This window comes from Pseudophryne corroboree, chromosome 4 (assembly GCF_028390025.1).
Source record: "Pseudophryne corroboree isolate aPseCor3 chromosome 4, aPseCor3.hap2, whole genome shotgun sequence".
NCBI lineage: Eukaryota > Metazoa > Chordata > Amphibia > Anura > Myobatrachidae > Pseudophryne > Pseudophryne corroboree.
In genome coordinates this window covers 142,907,222-142,920,647 of record NC_086447.1, presented here as the reverse complement: position 1 = coordinate 142,920,647, position 13,426 = coordinate 142,907,222, and the positions used below count along the sequence as shown (strand labels likewise).

Sequence of the window (13,426 nt, the reverse complement as noted above, 5' to 3'; positions counted from 1 at the left end):
CTCACGGCGTGCCTCCATTTGCATGGAGACGCACGCTTCGGGTGGGGGGACAGGGACATGCAGCACGGCACATGGGGCGCGCCGTGAGTTAGGGGGCGTGGACTTGTGGCATGCCCACATTTCCATGGAGACACGCGCTTCAGGCGGGGGTACCAAACCAGAGAGCCGGAGGCTGCGCTGCACGCAGTCTTCCCGGCTCTCTGTGGGACCAGACCGGCCCACCAGACCATCGCCCCTTCTGGCATATGTCAAAAGTGCCAGATGGGCAGTCCGGCCCTGGTTAGGAGCTTGTTGGTTGGTAGTTTATCCCTCTCCACTTTATAACTTTTCAAGGCTTAGTGCATCTGCATGTGTGATGTACTTAGATATACCTACTCAACTATAACAGTTGTACAATGTTTTAAATCAGTGTGCAAAGTTTTTAATGCTAATGCAAGTAAACATATACAGGTTAAACTGAACTCATCCTATTTGGCTAGTTAACATGGCATGGGTTTATTGTGCAGCCCTAGATTAAGCATCTGGAGTAATACCACTACACTGCGGCCAGATAGCATGTGTGTGGCATGCGTAAAATTGTTGACCTGGCAACCTTAGATTAGAGTTTGAATGAACACTACACAGGCAGAATGATTCATATGGTATTTCCAGTAAAGACTATGGAAATATTGAGTGTATGGTAGGACTAATTCACTGAGTGTTTATGAATTCTTTTACTCAGGAGTCAATGACCTACAAGGACTCACAATGAAGAGACTTCTGGTTTCCGTGGCAACCCTAATTAACCTGCTGCTCCTGATATTGCTGGGATCTGGGTATTGTCAGAACATTGCTGACGAGTCTTGTTCTGTTCAGATACTTGTGCCAGGTTTAAAAGGTACATCTTCCCTTGTATTGTCATGTTATCCCTGTACAAAGTGTCTTTTGTTTGTGTATAGTGAGTTCAGTCATGCTGAGTGCTGGATCTTTCAGCAGAATTTCTCTCAATCATGTGTGGTTAGGAAAATGTCTGCAATATGGGCCCTCATTCCGAGTTGATCGCTAGCTGCTTTTGGTCGCAGCGTGGCAATTAGGTGAAAAAGCGGCATTTCTGCGCATGCGTACAGGCCGCAGTACGCACGCGCAAAGTACTTTCACACAAAACTATGCAGTTTTACACAAGGGCGAGCGACGCTTTTCTGTCACTCTGCTGATCGGTGAGTGATTGACAGGAAGTGGGCGTTTCTTGGTGGTAACTGGCCGTTTTCTGGGAGTGTGCTAAAAAACGCAGGCGTGTCAGGTAAAAACGCAGGTGTGCCTGGGGAAACGGGGGAGTGGCTGGCCGAACGCAGGGCGTGTTTGTGACGTCAAAGTAGGAACTAAACTGACTGAGGTGATTGCAAGGTAGGAGTAAGTTTCGAGCTGCTCAGAAACTGCATGAAAATTTTTACGAGCAGTTGTGCTAACCTTTCGTTCGCACTTCTGCTAAGCTAAGATACACTCCCAGAGGGCGGCGGCCTAGCGTTTGCACTGCTGCTAAAAGCAGCTAGTGAGCGATCAACTCGGAATGAGGGCCATGAAGCTCAGAAAGAGGCACAAAACATTTACCCTGATATGATTGTTTGCAAAACATGTAGGGGGGAATTCAATTAGCAGCTGCAAATTACTGAGGCTAATTGATTAGTGCAATAAAGGAAGTTGATGATCTACTTAAAGTCAGCCTGTTGTGCAGATCTGAAAAATGTAACATTAAGGGCATGATTCAAAGCTAAATGCGGGAGGCATCCTTGCTAACGGCTGGTATTCTCAGTCTGCATCTGCGTCCCGGTGGTTACTACTTTAAGACGCAGATCAAACTTGTATGCAGATCCATGCAGTTTTGATGGGCATCTTTGAGTGGTAACTGGGGTGTGGTTAGCCAGATGCGGACGTGGCACGTTCAGCGACTGCATCTAAATACGCAGTTGCACTAACACCGGCAGCTATGTCCAGGCGGAGATTATGCAGTCTCTGACAGTGCCTTTGATGGTGCGACTTAATACGCACAGCGGCGGATTAGCACCACAGCTGGTGGAAGTCTCGGTAGGAAGACCATCGGTTGCTGCATTAGCATAAAGAAGCAGTAGCGGCTGCATAAAAAGTGGCAGTGGCGGAGGCAACTGTGCCAACCTCTTCTTTTCCTTCTTTCCTGCCCTTTACTTCCTGCTTTTTTTCTTCATTAGCATAATTAGAGATAAAATCAACACAATAAGCCCCGCCCCTGAACTGCTAAACACACCCACTTTCATCCAGCCAGCTCCATTTCCCAGTAAAGTCACATCCATTACCCTATAGTCTCCACCCTCTTCAAGGTGTGCAAATCCTGACAGTTGGGCGGCATGTCTAAAGGTGGGTACACACTAATAGATATATCTGCAGATCAATTGATCTGCAGATATATCTATGGACGGATCGAGCAGTGTGTTCAGCATACACACTGCTCGATCCGTCGGGGACTGACGTCATGAACTGGGCGGGCGTGTACACACGCCCGCCCAGTTCAGCTGTCAATCACCGCCGGCCGCCGCAGCATGTGTACGGGCGGTCGGCCGACCCCCCCGTACACACACAGCGACGCGCCAATATATCGGTAGATATATTGACCGTCGGCTGTGCTGCGCGGCCGACGCGATACGTCTGTGAACGACGGAGTTCACAGACGTATCGGCCGTACACACTGGCCGACGGTCCCGCGATATATCAGCCGTTCAAGAGAACAGCCGATATATCGACCAGTGTGTACGGGCCTTTAGTCATTATTTAACTTATCTGTTATTATTGCTGTGTACAAGAGTCCTGTGACATGAGCCCCATGTGACCATTCAGCGCCAAACAGCATACGTATGTGAAAGCTGGAATAGTTCATGCGGTTTGCTGACGTGACGCCCCATATTTCTAGAAGCACGCAGCTGCTCTCTTTTCTCCTATATCTTTCTTGCACTTGTCTTGTCATTTTAGTGCAGCCTACAAATGATGTTTTCTCATTTAGGGGCCTATTAATTATTGATGGCCGACTGGTCCAGATATTAAGCATCCAATTAGCTGTGGATGCTAACGTACCGGAGCTATTCAGTTTTGCTATGATTGCAGGATGGGTGACTGAAAAGCAGTTATCCTGTGAGTACAACTGCCGCAGGAAGAGAATTTTCCTGCAGCTGTTACTATCATAGGGACCTCTGCTTGCTTCCTGGTTCCCTCACCCCAGTGCCTGCTGTGCTGCTGATCACTGCTGATTGGTCAGCCCGGTAGCACCCGTGCAGAATAGCCCCTGTTAGCCGGCATTCTGGCTAGCGGCATTGTCAGCGGTCGGGATTCCGGCTTCAATATCCTGACTGCCAGGATCCCGGCCTCCGGCATATAAACTGCATCCCATTGTGATATTGTGGTAAACATGCAGAGGATATTTGATTATCTGAGAAGTGATTTCTCCAAGATGGGTTTATAGGACTCGAGCCTGTGGAGGTTAATGTGTACTCTCTGGGGCCACAGACCTGGTAGCAGCTGTGTCTGCTTCCCACTGCTATGTCACTGCTGCTAGCAGAAAGCTATTCTGTGAGGTAGGGACTTTATTATCTTCCTGTAACAGAACCATGTATGTACTTTATATATTATGCACATTATATCTTTACTTATACTGCTTTTAATTAAATATATAAATATATATATATATATATATATATATATCTCTCACAAGTAATGCTTGTCCAATCAGTTTTATATAACTGAACTCTACTCATCTAGGTGACATTGGAGAAAAAGGGGTGAAAGGTGCACCAGGGAGACCAGGAAGAGTTGGTCCACCAGGAGAAAAAGGTAAATATCTATGTAGCCTTCCAAAGGCAAAAGCACCTACATATGACAGCAGTCCTGCTAAGGACAAGTGGGACTTGTTCCGGAGATAAACTCCATAATGGCAAGGGACAGGTTCCACTCACCAGCTATAGACACAGTGTAAAGGAGCCACAAAGGAATAGTTGTAGGTCAATCAGGAATGGAAAAATGAGTATACCATGCTTCAGTTTCAGAATGGTCAGGACTGTGATGTCATCCTTGTGTGTGTAAGATGATGTCATAAAATATTTGGTCTGGTGCCAGCACTAGGGGGTATTAGGATAAAGCCCAGGGATGGAGGGAAGCTCCAACAGGCATAGGGGTACACGTATGTGAAAGTGGCATGTGTTTGGTGGACTGGAGGTGTGGTCTAATTTTTCCCGATTTTCTAATCTGGAATGTTGGCAGATTAATAACTGGGGCTGAACAAGAGTGACAGGTCTTTATAGGAAAGAAAGATAGAAGTTTAGATAGAAATCCAATATAGCTGCAATAAATACTATACCTTTATCAATATAGTGAGCCCATGTGTACACAATGGGCCTATTTCAGATCTGATCGCTCGCTAGCTAGTTTTTGCAGTGCTGCGATCAGATAGTCACCGCCTATAGGGGAGTGTATTTTAGCTGTGCAGCCGCCCCGTACAAAAACAGTTTGTGCAGTTTCTGAGTAGCTCTGACCTTACTCAGCCGCTGCGATCACTTCAGCCTATTCGAGCCCGGAATTGATGTCAGACACCCGGTCGGCAAACGCTTTGACATGCCTGCGTTTTTCCAACCACTCCCAGAAAATGGTCAGTTGTCACCCACAAACGCCCTCTTCCTGTCAATCTCCTTGCGAACGCCCGTGCAAATGGATTCTTTGCTAGAACCAGTGCACAACGATCCACTTTGTAACTGTACGGCGCGCCTGCGTATTGCGGTGCATACGCAATACGCAATGATCACTGCGCAGCGAAGAACGCTAACGAGCGAACAGATCTGAATTAGGCCCAATATCCTTTCCCTAAGGGCAGGAATTTACAGACTCCTTCCTAATGTGTGTAACTGTACAGGATGCTGTGCCCCGGCCCATGCAGTTTGTCTTGTTTGCTTCAGCTACATTAAAAGGCTAAAGTGCCTTTAGAATGTCTGTGGTAATTCTAAAAGCCTTCACATCATGGGGTTTATGAATTAGACATGGGTTGTGTATTGAAGGAATCAGTTAGGAAACGGGCAGACACTGGCCCTCATTCCGAGTTGATCGCTCGCTAGCTGCTTTTAGCAGCATTGCTCACGCTAAGCTGCCGCCCTCTGGGAGTGTATCTTAGCTTAGCAGAAGTGCGAACGAAAGATTAGCAGAACTGCTCAAAAATATTTTCATGCCGGTCCTGAGTAGCTCCAGACCTACTCCTTCCTTGCAATCACTGCAGACAGTTTAGTTCCTGCTTTGACGTCACAAACACGCCCTGCATTTGGCCAGCCACTCCCCCGTTTCCCCAGGCACGCCTGCATTTTTTAGCACACTCACGGAAAACACTCAGTTACCTCCCAGAAATGCCCTTTTCCTGTCAATCACTCACCGATCAACACAGCGACTGAAAAGCGTCGCTCAACCTTGTGTGAAACTGCATCGGCTTGTATGAAAGTACTTCGCGCGTGCACACTGCGTACCATGCGCATGCGCAGAAGTGCCATTTTTTTGACTGAACGCTACGCTGCAAACAACGGCAGCTAGCGAGCAACTCGGAATGACCACCACAGTCCCTTCCACAAAATATTGTTAAAATGACTCTTTATTAAATTCACTTTAAATAGAAGGTATCAATGCCCATATATATTATAAAGTGCTCTTATTGCTAAATCATTTATATTGATGTACCTGTAAATTTGCCCTATACTAGGGCTATACCAAGCAAAATATTACAGAGATAACAGAAGCAGAATAACAGGATACAAAAAAATAAAAAAAAATAAAAAAAATAATAAAATATATAGTGAATTAAAAACAGAGCCGTGTGTCCTCTTTATTCACATGCGATGTTGGTATTACTTTCTTTTTGGGTATCCGTTTGGATGATCGACCATCTTATGGTCAACAGTCATTAGGTCGACCACTATTGGTCGACATTGACATGGTCGACATGGACACATGGTCAACACATGAAAATGGTTGACACATGAAAGGTCGATACATGAAAAAGTCGACATGCGTTTTTCACATTTTTTTTCTTTTGTGGAACTTTTCCATACTTTACGATCCTCGTGGACTACGATTGAGAACGGTAATCTGTGCCGGGCGCAACGGTAACGGAGTGAGGCACCTTGCCCGAAGCATGGCGAGCGAAGCGAGCCATGCAAGGGGACGCGGTGCACTAATTGGGGTTCCCCGTCACTTTACGCAAAAAACGACACAACCCCCCAAAAAAGTCGACATTTTCATGTGTCGACCGTTCATGTGTCGACCATGTCCATGTGTCGACCACGTGTCCATGTCGACCATGTCAATTTCGACCAATAGTGGTCGACCTAATGACTGTCGACCATAACATGGTCGACCATTCATACCGGGACCTTCTTTTTGTGCCTTCACTGTAAAGCATATATTTCTCTGCTCTCCAGCCCTGTATGTACCCAGTGATTATATTAATGTTACAATGTTCACAATTATAGAGGAGAGATAGTTAGTATCTCTTCCAAAGCCAAAATGATACATTTGTTGCTTTTCACTATGACGAGAGTTTGATATTAGCCTGACCACGCTTCATCATACTGAGATATGCAGCACGTATAAAAGGAACCATGAATATGAGATACTAAATATCACTCCTCTATAATTTTGAACATTGCAACAATATTAATATTATCACAGGATACATACTGGGCCGGAAAGCAGAGAAGTATACGCTTTACAGTGAAGGCACATATGGAAGTAATACCAACATCACACGTGAATAGAGACAGTGTCACACAGAATTGTTTTTAAAGTATTCTTTATTTACAATAAATTTTGCTTTCTGTTCCCTTTACCACATTATTCTGTTTCTGTCATCGCTTTAATGTTTTGCTTGGCATAGCCTACTATAAGGCAACTTTGCATCAATATACTGTATATGAATTAGCAATAAGAGCACTTTATAATATATATGGGCATTGATACCTTCCTTTTAAAGTGAATTTAATAAAGAGTAATTTTAACAATATTTTGTAGAAGAGACTGTAGGCCTTATTCAGAGATGGACGCAGCCGCTGTGTTCGCATGCAGTGGCCGCGCCCATCTTTCTGCGCATGTACACCGGCATTAGTGCACATGTGCAACCATCACCGTGCAATCGCATCCCGCAAGGATGAGGTTGCATAATGATTGACAGCTGCAGGCGTTTGGGGAAAAGGGGGGGATGCGGGGCTGCAGCATTTAGTGGGTGTGGTCCAGACAATGCAGGCATATTTTTAAAGTGCCAACCATTTACAGAGGGGGATGCAGATGGGGTGTGGCCTTCCACCTCATTGGTTTGACTAACCATTAGAGAGTGCAACCTCTTGGCCACATCATAAATATATACAGTAAATTCAGCTGCTGCATGCATGATAATGTACCAGATTAATAACAGCAATGCACAGTAGAAAATACACCATAGTCCAGTATAAGGTAACATATGTATATAATGTATAATTCAAGTGCACAGTCTGGAACCTGATCCTTAGGGTGTGTACACACGGTGAGACTTTTTCTTCCGATTCTGACTATATAGTCAGAATCGGAAGAAAAGTTAGTGCAGATCGCAAGGTGACAGTCACCTTGCGATCCCGATTTGATGCCGATGCACGGTCCCGAGCGGTCGGTATCGAAAGAAAAGATAGACTGTGCAGGCAAGTCAATTTTGACTATCTCTATAGAAGAGATAGTCAAAATTGACACTTAGCCAAAATCGCACAGAGCCAGTATCGCAAGCACACTCATTATGTGCTTGTGATACTGACTATGTGCCGACCTAGCCCCTGTCGCATAGTGAGAATCGGGCATAGCCCGAATCTCACCATGTGTACACACCCTTAGAGCAGAAGGTGGGCCCCCAGGCAGGGGGGGCCCACCGGTGGTTTCCCCTGTACCCCTGTGAGCCAGTCCAAGCCTGTACATAGGTAATCTGTTATTGTTACTGGGGCATTCACTTTTAGAATATCAAACCAGAATATGCTTTAAAATTCCTATACGTCACCTGATTCCAATCATGGTTTACATACCCATAATCCAATGTTCCCTATGTGCTTCTTTATCTCATGTAACTATTCCTGTTTTCTGATGTTCAGTACAAAGCTCCCACTGCCTCTACATCCTGTGTAATGCTTTTCAGCGCTGTAAGTGGAGGTGGCATACAGCCAGCTCAAGGATATTTCAGTTGCAAACTGTTATTTTTAATACTCTGGCACTCTTAATGGTTGTTAACAAATCAGAGGAGAATTAATGACCCCACATAAACTTTAGCAAGGGACTAGTCAGTGCGGCAGGTCTCAGAAGAATACATTAACACAGGCTTTACTGCTGTACCTTGTGGTACTCGTTCTTCAGTAATAGTAACATAAACTCTGACACCGAGGTTTTATTGAAGAAGCGGTTTCTGTGCCGTGTATTATTTTTCTGACATCTATAAACTGTGACAATTCATACATCAAATTAATAAGAAAAGTCAGCGCTGCATCTGCCGGAGCATTACCCCTTTATATCCTGCCACTGTGACATATGCTAGGGATGCTCGTGGAAGTTATATTTAGGAAGGTTATATTTATTCAGAATCACATCTAAAACAGTAAATACAGAGAATTTTATTTTTATATAGGATGCAGAACATCGACCGATATGCAAGTCTTGTATGTTGCGTGCCACCACTAGGAGGAGCTAGTACCTCTAAACAAGATACTTATATTTGTCATAATTCAGTTAGTAGTTCATTCCAGCTAGAAAGTGTATTTGTGCATGTGCCAAAACCATGTTGCATTGCAGAGTGTAAAATGTACAGATGTACAGTGTAAAAATAAAGTTGCCCAGTGTTTATGTACTACACACAGAAGCAGTGTTTCCCATTCAAGCCAAAAATGTTGCATTTCCACCCTGTTCATCACAACATGGTTTGTAATTTGCATCCATCCTTTGGATGTGATGCTAATTATAAATTCAATTGTATTATGATGACACTAACATTTTAGAAAGCTATGCACTGCATCTTGGAACATAATTTCCTACCCTCCTCTCCTTGAATGTCCCCTGAAATTGTGGGTGATCTCCTTTACTACCAAAAGAGTCGGACAGTCTCCCAGTTGTTGGGCAAGAGTGATGACACTGACGAAGATAATATTCCCTTAATAATGGGAATAACCGCTATACAGAGTTGACTCTCACTGTTACAGTATAGTTGCCTTATGTCCTGGAAGGACCTGGAGACTCCAGGTATGTTGGGAGACATCCTGGGAAGCTACAACAATCTCCTAGATTAGAGGTGGTTGTCAGAGATGAAGTGCAGAGATATGGTAAATCCGGTGAAGCTTCAGATGTATGAGAGATTAGTTGGTAAGGGTACTGTACAAAGTTTAAATTGGATCATGGAGGATGTTGTGAGTTAGTGTACACTGAGAGTGGTATATTAGTCTTGCTGTAGATTTACATGGATTGAAGTATGGATAGGTGGATATCTCCATCATTGTTGACAACACCACCATCTCCCCTGTTCCCCAACTCCGCTGCTTGGGCGTCACTCTTGACTCCTCCCTCTCCTTTGCACCCCACATCCAAGCTCTGGCACAATCCTGTCGTTTCCAGCTACGCAACATTGCTCGTATCAGGCCATATCTCTCCCAGAGTGCAACTAAATTCATCATCCACTCACTGGTCATCTCACGACTTGATTACTGCAATGTCCTCCTCACTGGCCTCGCTTGCTCCCATCTTGCTCCCCTCCAATCTGTCCTGAACTCCGCAGCTAGGCTTATCTTCCTCTCCCGCCGCACCACATCTGCCACTCCCCTTCAACAAAATCTACACTGGCTCCCATTCCCCTACAGAATCCTCTTCAAACTCCTCACCCTTACATACAAGGCCATCTCTAATTCCACTGCTCCCTACATCTCCAACCTCCTTTCCCTTCATACTCCCTCCCGCCCCCTACGGTCGACTAATGACCGTCGCCTCTCCACCGCCCTGGTCACTGCTTCCCATGCACGAATTCCGGATTTTGCACGTGCTGCACCCCTTCAGAACGCACTCCCCCGCTCCATTAGACTCTCCCCAACCTTGCAAAGCTTCAAACGGGCTCTAAAAACCCACCTATTCATCAAAGCGTACCCTTCTAATGCATAACCCAGAGCTGAAGCCGCGCCTCCACCCCCTGCCTCATGCCGTGAACATCTCAGCTTTGCTTGCATACTGCCATCAGGCTACCTCCCGCTTGCCTGCACCTCTTGTCATCTGTATGTCGCCCCTCCCCAATAGATTGTTAGCTCTTCAGAGCAGGGCCCTCTTTCCTCTTGTTATCTAAGCCCTCGTCTCAACACATTTCACTCACAGCTCTCCCCCACTCAACGACCATTTTTATCCTGCTAGTAAAGGCTCATCTCCATCTATGACCACCAGCCTCTAGTAGTACGATGATCACTACCTCAAAACTTACATCTTAGCTGTACTATGTCTTGAGAATGTGTGGTGCTCTGTTATCTGTACTCTATTTCTGTTATTTATTTACTGTAATGAAATGTTTTGTCCCCTGTACTGTCCTTTGTACGGCGCTGCGAAACACATGTGGCGCCTTATAAATAAAATGTAATAATAATAATAATAATAATGATAAGGGGAAGGAGGTTGCAGTAGTAGTGGCAAGTGAACCCATACCTCCCAACTGTCCTGATTTTGGTGGGAAAGTCCCGCGATTGCGTGGCCCATAATCACAGCACTTCCCGCAAAGGCCATGCCCCCTCTCTGTGAGGCCACACCTCCTAATTTTGCCGCATGCCAGTGTCCCTCCTTCTAGGTTTAAATAGTTGGGAGGTTTGGAAAAGTAGTTACACCATTTAAGAATTTTGAGTGCATTAGGTAAGGACAGGCCTTGTTCTAACACTAGAGATGTGTGCCGAACCATTTTTGCGGGTTTTGGTTCTAATCCGTTATTTGGTTTTGGTTTTGAATTCGGTTTTGGATTTCAGCCATGATGGGTTTTGGTTTTGTATTTTTCCCAAAAATTTACAAAAAAAGCTAAAATCACATAATTTGGGCCTTTAGTTGTTCTTAGAATATTATTATCCTCAATAACATTAATTTCCAGTCAATTATGACCACCTCACTGCTCACAATATTGTTCACCAACATAGGGGGTCATTCCGACCCATTTGCACGCAGCGGTTCTTTGCTGCGGTGCGAATGGGTCGGAACTGCGCACGCGCATCATTGCTCACCGGGCAGTGACCAGAATAAAGAAGAAAGTGATCGCTAGCGCAATCTCAAGAAGATTGACAGCAGGGTGGCGTTCCGGTGCGTCTACTCACCGTTTTCCGGGTGTGGAGATCCAAACTCATGCGTGTCCAGGCGTTTGGAGGGCGGATGTCTGACGTCAATCCCGGGACCTTCGTTGCTGGATCCGTCGTACAGGGTAAGTAGGTCTGACCCTGGTCTTGTTTTGCAGGAAACTTTATTAGTATAGCAGGGCTGCACAAGCGATCACAGCCCTGCTATGCTAAAATACACTCCCCCATAGGCGGCGTCAAGTTGATCGCACGAGCAGCAAAAAGTTGCTATGTACGATCAACTCGGAATGAGGGCCATAGGCCAAAAGCTAGCTGGCTAAAATAAGCAACAAAGCAACGGCACAAACACACAGAAGTTTAAAAATGTTTAGCAAATTAGTAATGTATTAGCATTTACCGATCAAACCAACTTGCAAGTACTTTCAATAGAAAACAAACCAATACAGAAACTAGCTAAGAATCATGTGTGGAATATCATTGCTTAAAACAACAATAGTAATAGCTAACAAGCATCAAAGAAAAAAACCATAAACCATGTGTTAAATAGCAATAGCAGACATAACTACATAAGTGAACTTGCCCAGGGCAGTAAAGAGCATGGGTGGGCCCAGATACTTTTCAGGGTGTGTGGCTTAATCATATGAGGTGTGGCCATGAACCCTTAGAAAAAAAGACAGAAAAAATGAAATTTGAAGCACTTCCCTGGCCACACTGAAGCCCAGCACACAGCAGCGTGTGCTGGGATGAGGAGGAAAGCTGCAGTTGCTGCCAGGAAAGGGAGTGGAGGACACATGGGCCCCTCCATCAGACCTGGGCCTGGGTAATTAGTACCCCCCCTCTTTCAGCGCCACTGCACATACCCCCAGCACATGCCTATTCTCAGTGCCCAATCTGTACCTCCTTCTTGAGGGCCCTAGACCACTGATGACTGACACTCTGTGCCCATGTAAAGCCCCGATCATATCAGCCTTTTTGTTGAGCAATTCACCAAAATCTCCCCAACCATAAAAACAATGTTCCGTACCCACGGGCCAGATACACTGTAGGTTGGATACAGTGCGGTTCGGACACAGTGGGGGTCAGATACAATGGAGTATATAGTGTGAGATGGATACAGTGCGGGTCAGATACAGTGCAGGTCGAATACAGTGTGGATCAGATACAGTGTGGGTTGGATACAGTGTGGGTTGGATACAGTGTGGGTTGGATACAGTGCAGATTGGATACAGTGTGGGTTGGATACAATGTGGGATACAGTGTGGGTTGGATACAGTAATGCTGGGTACACACTGGTTGATATATCGGCCGTTCTATTGAATGGCCGATATATCGCTGGCTTGTCGGCCAGTGTGTACCAATGATATGTCTGTGAATGCCATAGTTCACAGACATATTACGTCGATGACCAATATATCTACACATTGACAGCTGAACTGGGTGGGCACATGTAAATGCTCGCCCAGTTCGTGATGTCAGTCATGATGCACAACACACTGCCCGATCCGGCTATAACTATATCTGCAGATCCATTGAGCTGCAGTTATATCTACCAGCGTGTACCCAGCTTAAGGTACAGATACAGTATGGGTCGGTTACAGTGCGGGTCAGATACAGTGTGGGATACAGTGTGGTTTGGATACAGTGCAGGTTGGATACAGTGTGGTTGGGATACAGTGTGGGTTGGATACAGTGTGGGTTGTTTACAGCGTGGGGCAGATACAGTGCAGGTCAGATACAGTGCGGGATACAGTGTGGGTTGAGTGTGGTATGGAAGGTAGATAGTAACTAGGTCGACAGTGTCTAGGTCGACCACTATTGATCGACAGTAACTAGGTCGACAGGGCCTCTAGGTTGACATGGTCTAGGTTGACAGGTGGGGGCAATACAGTGGGGGCCGGATACAGCGCAGATCGGATACACCAATAGTGAACTTACTGTGACAGGGTGTGCCGATGGTGTCCTCAGTGCGGGGGGCAGTGGCGGCGGCAGTGCGGGGGTACCGGAGGTGTCATCAGTGTTGGGGTGCCGGCAGTGTCGGTACTGCTGGGGTCCTAACGTGTTAGGAGGCCAGCCTCCGGAATTTGTGCACAGCC

The 13,426-nt window shown here is 45.8% G+C and overlaps 1 protein-coding gene across 3 annotated transcripts in view; it reads left to right on the top strand.

Annotated features, from left to right (window-relative positions):
- Positions 1-13,426, top strand: part of COLEC11 (collectin subfamily member 11) — a 59,020-nt gene that overhangs the window by 26,695 nt on the left and 18,899 nt on the right. For all 3 annotated transcript variants that reach the window (XM_063919508.1, XM_063919506.1, XM_063919507.1), the window contains exons 2-3: positions 722-877; positions 3,760-3,831. In XM_063919508.1, the coding sequence (XP_063775578.1) occupies positions 748-877; positions 3,760-3,831 (202 nt within the window). In that variant the 5' untranslated portion in view covers positions 722-747. The remainder of the gene's footprint in view (positions 1-721; positions 878-3,759; positions 3,832-13,426) is intronic.